At 38.3% G+C, this 7,106-nt stretch overlaps 1 protein-coding gene across 8 annotated transcripts; it reads right to left on the minus strand.

Annotated features, from left to right (window-relative positions):
- Position 1: 1 nt before the first annotated feature.
- LOC107857078 (putative disease resistance protein RGA1) lies at positions 2-7,106 on the minus strand (the record flags this gene model as incomplete). 8 transcript variants are annotated; one of them, XM_047403156.1, is given in 7 exon segments in its annotated part: positions 10-185; positions 1,168-1,228; positions 1,335-1,454; positions 1,541-1,647; positions 1,713-2,009; positions 2,229-2,507; positions 2,706-7,106. In XM_047403156.1, a coding segment is annotated over 1 exon segment (4,369 nt), but the record flags the coding sequence as incomplete, so codon positions are not given.

Here is a 7,106-nt window from a genome sequence, read left to right on the forward strand (position 1 = left end):
GGTTGATCTGTGGATCAGTATATCAAACAATACAGAACAAGTTCTAAGTATGTCAAAGCTGCTCAAGTACCTTTTAAGCAACAGCATTGAAATCCAGTCCTCTTAAAAGCACAACCCCTATTGAAGACTTTAATGTAGTTCCTTTAATGAGAGATGTGTACTGTGTACATGCTCCTCCACCTCTCCTGCAAATTTAGCAATTTGATTTATGAAATCAGATTTACTTTCTACATTGCCATTACCAAAGATTTCTGTGTGATAGTTGCATAATCAGAACGTATGAATGTTATTTCTCCAAATTTGTAAGTCTTTGAAGCATAAAAAGTGGTCAAGGTACCTTGACCTCATACATTACCACTACCTACTTACTGCAGCTGGATTGACATGAATAGAAAAGCTCTCATAGAAAGCACAAATAACTTTTAGTTCTCTCTTTACTTTTGTGTGAACCAAACTTTTCAAAATATGAAAGCACAAATAATTTTTTGCATAAGCTTGCAGTTTGGGTTGCATAAGCTTCTCATGAGTGATGAAGAAAGAACCAAGTCTTTCTCTATTCCTATCTCCTCCCCTTTTTATATAACTTGCAACACGTAAGCACGCAACTGTTTGGGCAGAGAGGTATCAAAATCTATGTAAGGTCTTGCGTTCGAATCACCTTTCTGTCAGTTCTTTATGCTGATGATATGAAATAGACGGCTCCAACTTGTTTGGGACTGAGGTGTAGTTGTTAACTGTTGCAACACCAAATAACTCTTTTGTTTTTATAACAGTTGCAGCCTATGTTGCGTGGATCCTCCAAAATGCACCCGCTCCTGAAAATGAGTTAAGTTGCTGGATCCTCCAAAAAATGTGTAAGTTTTGGAGGATGCGATACACATCTGGCTGCATTTTTTGGGGGTTCTGAGCAACATAGGTTGCATCACCGAAAGCAAACATATACTAAAGGAAAATATGCCTTCTCAGTACCACATTTTCCAATTTTCTGACTTTTCCTCCATGAGCCCAAAATGTTCCCCCCAACCCCCCCAAAAAAAAATAAAATAAACACACACAAGCAAAAAAAAAAAAGAGAGAGAGAGGGAGAGAAAGGAAGAAAATACCATATTTCAACAAATTTACTTTGAAACTATCAGCAAGTATGGTTAGTATAGGTTATTGGCTTACCATGAAGTCTTCGGAATTTTGTCTCATTATTTCAAGAAACAACAAATCCTCTTAATCAACCCTGGTGAAAAATTGACAGATATGACGTTAGCAACTATGCAATTCAGCCAAGTGACATGTAAGAAGTTAAAAATTCATTAATTCTGTTAATAGAAGTTCATAACTACATTATTCTATGTGGAGCATCTTTGATGGTTTTTATTTCAATCTTTGAGGTAATAACCAGTAGGCCTATTCTGAAAGAAGCATCAGTTTGTTTCAAATAGGGCACTGAAAAGTGCTAGCACCTGGATAAAATCAAATGGAAAACACTGTCAACTAACAAAGACCTCAAATAGTACCGGCAGTAATGAAGCCAAAATGAATGGATGACCTTTACTTGCTCTGATGTTTCTTCAAACTCCATATCTTTTCCAATGGTTTTTGTTTCAAACTTGTGGAAATAACTTGCTCTGAAAGCACCAGTTTGCTTCAAATAGGCTACAGTAAAGTGTTAGCGCCTAGCATTGCATGAACTAAATGCTTTCAAGACTTGAAAATAGTACCTGCATTAAAGAAGTTAAAAAGAGTAGACTATCGATACTTTTTTTCTGATGGTTATCCAAACTCGAGTCTCCAAACTCCATATGTTCCACCATAGGATAATCATCACCTTCGAGCTCTTCTACATAAGGGACAGAGCCCGTTCCAAAGACTAACCAATTCAGGCAAATTGTGTAAATTTAATTTGACATGTGACTACAAAGGACACCATTCTTCTAATGTATCACTTGATTTTCCTTTAGAGATTCACAATCCTCAACTATCAACACCTCCAAATTTGCAAGACATTGGAGCATACTCTGAAACAAAAAGAATGAGTTTTATTTGGAACTTGTGGAAATAAGCTTTTAAGTTAAAGAAGTATACAAAAAGATTTTTGAAGTTTTTTATTTGGATTTAGTGGAAATAAATTTTTAAGCTAGTTCCGAAATCTTAACTACAAACACTCCAACTTTGGGTTGCATGAAACAGAAGTACAAATCAAATAGAAAACACTATTAGAGACTTGAACATACTACCTGCAGTAACGAAGCCAAAAGATATATGTTGTTGATTCTCCAAAGTTCACCTTTCTTCTTAGGGAAATTAATCCGTGCTGGGCTGTTCTATATAAGGGATGCAGCTTTTCCAAAGATCCTAGTGACTTCAGGTACGTGATGCAGTTTGACTTTCTTCAGACTACAAAGAGCAGTATGATTGTCATCGAGTATCACCTGTCCACCATTTGTTATACTGCTTTTATAGCTTCATATTCCTGAATTACCAGCTCCTCCATATTTGAAAGGCATTGGCACATACTGAGACAAGTTAAATTCTAAGTTAGCAAATCATTTAACAAAACTACAAGCAAGTTAATCAAAGACTTTTAGATGGTTTTTATTTCAAATTTGTGAAATTACTGTTATGCTAGTTCAGAAAGCAGCTGCTGTTTGTTTCAAATATAAATAAAATTCATGAAATATAAATAAAATTCAGATGGGACTTGAACATAGCACCTCTAGTAATGAAGCCCAAAAGAGTAGATATTCTACACTTGATCTGATGGTTCTTCAGACTTGACATCTTTCAGCTTAGGACAATCAACAATATCGGGCTTCTCTACATAAGGGATGGAGCTGTTTGAAACCCTAACCAGTTCAGGAAGGTGACGGAGTTTTAGTTCTTTCAAACTACAAAGTGCAGAGCCATGGTCCTCAAGTATCACCTGATCATCCTCCCTTTCTTCTATTACTTCTTTCAAAGTTTTACAATCTTCAACTGACAACTCCTCCAAATTTGAGAGACAGTGAAGCATAGTCTGAGGAAAGATGAATTCTAGCTTAGAACATGTTTTCACAATCACAGAAGTAAGTATACCAAAGCTTCCCTTAGGAATTGGACCTGCCCACTTATTTCGTGAAACCAGTTCAGGTAAATAGGAAAGCTTTAGTACTTTCAATCTTGGAAGAACCTGAAATTCGAATGTAACCTTGGAAGTTTCTATTATCTGCTTCAGAAGAAAACAACTTTCAATTACCAACTCTTCCAAGTTTGAGAGATTTCGAAGTACAGAATGGGAGAAAATGAATTCCGTATTTTGACACGCGTTCACAGTCAATGATTTCAGGGAACAAAAACTTCCATCTGGTACTGGATCCAGCCACAAACTTTGCAAGACCAATTGAGGTAGATAGGAAAGTTGAAGTATTTTCAATCTTGGAAGAACCTCAACTTGAACTATTTCCCCAGCAGTTTTCACCATCTCTTTGAGAAGAATGCAATCCTTAACTATCAACTTTTCCAAAGATGAGACATTCCCAAGGATGGAGTAGTCAAACAGAAACTTCAACTCGGGACATGTGTCGATCATCAAAGATTTTAGAGCACTGAAGCTTCCAGAGGGCAACAAACATTTCCTGCAAATATTCTCTAATCTCCACAAGTAATGAATTCCCAAATGTTCTAGTGCAGGCATTACAGGTTCAAATCCTCCTTCATTCTCAATAAGTACCTGAATATTAGGGCACTCCCTCAGTAAAAGGAATTTCAAGTCCTTACTGCCAGTCAGATCAAATTGGGAAATAGTAGAAATTGTGGTGTGATGATCCAAATAGAAGGCCGTGACACGTTTGAGTACCTTCATGACTGAATTTGATATCTCCTCGCCATTAACAAATCTCAAACACCGATCATGTTTCTCGTACTTATGCTCCTCACTTCGTGAAACTCGATCCACAATGCGTTTCACATTCTGACCAACGGCAAGCTTGAATCTAGTTAACAGGTTAATTTTCCATGAATGACTCATATCTATAAACATGTCCAGCGATGCCTCTGTAGGAAAGTAGAAATGGAGATACCTCAGATTCTGCAACCTATTTATATCCTTTATAATTTGGTCTGCATCTCTTGCCCATCTTTTGTCTTTTGGGTGCACACCAAAGCTTAGCGCCCGTAGGTCTGGGAGCTTAGTTATGATATCTGTAGAAAACAGACCGTCAGGCAGATAGCTTGCTTCACGTTCATCATCAGCTCCATAAAATGATAGATGCAAGTGCTTTAGACGCGTCAGTTCTCCAATCCCAGGAGGAAGGTTATGAAGTTCAGTGCCTGAAAAGTCAAGCACCTCCAAAGACTTCATAGCACCAAGTTGCTGCTCTGGAATCTCATAAATAGAATCACAGTTACGCAAAATAAGTACTAGAAGTTCCTTAAGATTGAACAGTGAGGATGGAAAAACCTTGAGTTTGATATTTGAAAGATCTAAAACACGAAGCCAAGGCATCCCGGTGAAAAAGGAGTTTGGAATAGAGCGTAGACGGCTGCTCCTTTGAAGAAACAGAAGCAAAAGGTGAGGGCAATCTGGAGATGTAGGCAGCAGAGACAGGTGATTGTCTGTCATGATCATCATGACAGCCTGCCTCCATACATTCTCAGGTGGTGGCTCTGTCAGTCCTGAAATACATTCATTAAAGATCAAATGCTCTGGAATTGATGGAGCTCTTTCGCTCTGAAGTAACTGATAGCTATCTTCTTCTGAAAGTAGGTTATGGTAGCTTGATGACTGGGATTGAATTTGCATCCTGCTTGAGTAGGAAGAAGCTAACATCTCCAATCTTAAGTCCATGTACTTGGATAACATGCCCAAGTCTGGAAGTGGGACAGACATTGAAGATGGAATATCATCAGCCAAAACTTCACCGATAGTATGAATGGCCTCAGTGCTGTATTTGGAACGTGAAACTGCCTCTAAATGAGAAAGAATATCATCTTTGTTTAGTATCTCATCTGGACGACAAGTGAGCTCTTTCACATCTTTGATGATAACCTTCACAAGAGTAGTCGAATTGCTGCAAATGTTTACTACAGGCTTGGAACTCTCAACCCCTTCAATGCTTAGTACACGAAGAGCTTCAAAATGACTTGGAGTATTTTTTAAGAATGGACAGTTCGAAATGCTCAACTCAATAAGTGCAGGAAACATCCTTACATCACATCCACCTTCATCTCCATCTGCTTTCGGTGTCGATTGTATCTTCTTCCACACGGTAAGTTTAGGCATATCCTTTAATACTAGTTTTTCAAGTGCTGGGAACACTTGGATCATGTCATTCAAGCTGTTTGATCCACTATTGTTAGACTCAACACCATAAAATGTAGATCCAATGCATTCCACATCATGGAATCCTACCAGCTCAAGATGCCTAAGGAGTTTCAGTTGCCCAAGGGATGGAACTTCACTGCACCTTCGGCAATTGTGAAATCTCAACTCAACCAAATTAAGAGGCAAGCGTCGTTCGACCCATTTAGGAAATCTTGTATCAAAATAGTTCATTATGCTTAAGCATTCTAATTTTGGAGGGGGCTCAAGACCGTCCAACACCAACTCATCATTGTTCTTACTATTTTGTACATCATTGTGGCTCCAAGAATACTCCAACTTGTACAAGTTTGATTTTTTATTCAACTTCGCCTTTTGAGCTTCTTCTCTGTGACTTACAAGTTGGAGATTCTTGATAACCAATTCACCACCAAGATTCTTCAAGCAACCTAACTCTTCAATTTGACAACCACTTCCTGGCGTCAAATTGAAAAAATTCAGCGTTTGTAAGCAAGTCAACTGACCTATGTGCCTTGGAAATTCTGTTGATTCAAGAAAACTAGTGAAGTGGAGATGTTGCAATCTTCCTAATTTCTTCATTCCACCGGGAAGCCGTCTTACGCAGAGCAACCTGAGAGTCTGCAGAAAGTAGAGCTTGCAAATGGAGTTGGGTAGTTTAGGTATTTGACTCTTTGACAAATCAAGATATCTTAAATGTATTAGCTTTCCAATTGAATTAGGCAATGCAATGATATTTTCACTTGACAAAATCAAGGCTCTTAAGAACTTTATACTCTTAAATATGTCAGCAGATATCTCATTTCTTAAGACCATTGTGCGTGAAGCATAAACATGAGACTTCAAGATGAATTGAGCAAAATCATGAACAAGACTATGCATCTTGCAAGACCTGAAGATCCCATACATGTCCTTTTCCACAACCTGTAATAATGAATTCGTGATTAAAATGTCAAAAAATTCATTACCAGCGTCCTCCATTTTGAGATTTTTTCCTTGACAATGGAGTAATCCTTCAGCCATCCAGAGTTGGATCATTTCTTCCCTGACTAATGTATAGTCTATTGGGAAAATTGAACAAAGCAAGAAGCATCTCTTAAGAGACAATGATGGCAAATGATCATAGCTCAACTGCAAACTTTGCATAAGGATATTTTGTGTCGTCCCAACTTTAAGAAGATCTGTTTCTAGGATGGACAACCATGCACCTTTTCCCTGGTTGCGAAGAAGACCTCCTACAAGCTGTGCTGCAAGTGGAATGCCTTTACACTTTTTGACAATCTCCTTTCCAATGGGCTCTAGGTAGGCTGGTACTTCTCCAGTTCCAAATGCTTGTTCTCTAAGTACTGACCAGCAACTGTCATCTGATAATGTTTCAAGAGAAATAATCTCATCTGAAGTAATTGACGCTACTGTTTGCAGGCGAGTAGTCACAAGAATGCAAATTTTTAGCCCCTTTAAAGGCCTCCTGAAACTTTCCCACACTTCAAAGTTGGCATTCCACACATCATCGAGTACAAGTAAACATTTTTTACCCTCTAGCCTCCCTCTAAGCTCATTGACTATACCCTCTTGGCTTTTGAGCTGATTGTTTTTAGATGACACTGCTTCTAACATCAACTTGAAGATCTTCTTGACATTAAACTCTTCGGATACACAGACCCAAATCTTCGGAAAGAAATCAAAGTCGATGTTTCTATCACTGTAAACTTGTCGTGCCAGACAAGTCTTTCCCAGTCCCCCCATCCCGACAATGGAAAGGACAAAAGGATACTGTTCTTGATAGCTAAAAGACTTC

The sequence above is a fragment of the Capsicum annuum genome, unplaced genomic scaffold, assembly GCF_002878395.1.
Source record: "Capsicum annuum cultivar UCD-10X-F1 unplaced genomic scaffold, UCD10Xv1.1 ctg3515, whole genome shotgun sequence".
Taxonomy (NCBI): Eukaryota; Viridiplantae; Streptophyta; class Magnoliopsida; order Solanales; family Solanaceae; genus Capsicum; species Capsicum annuum.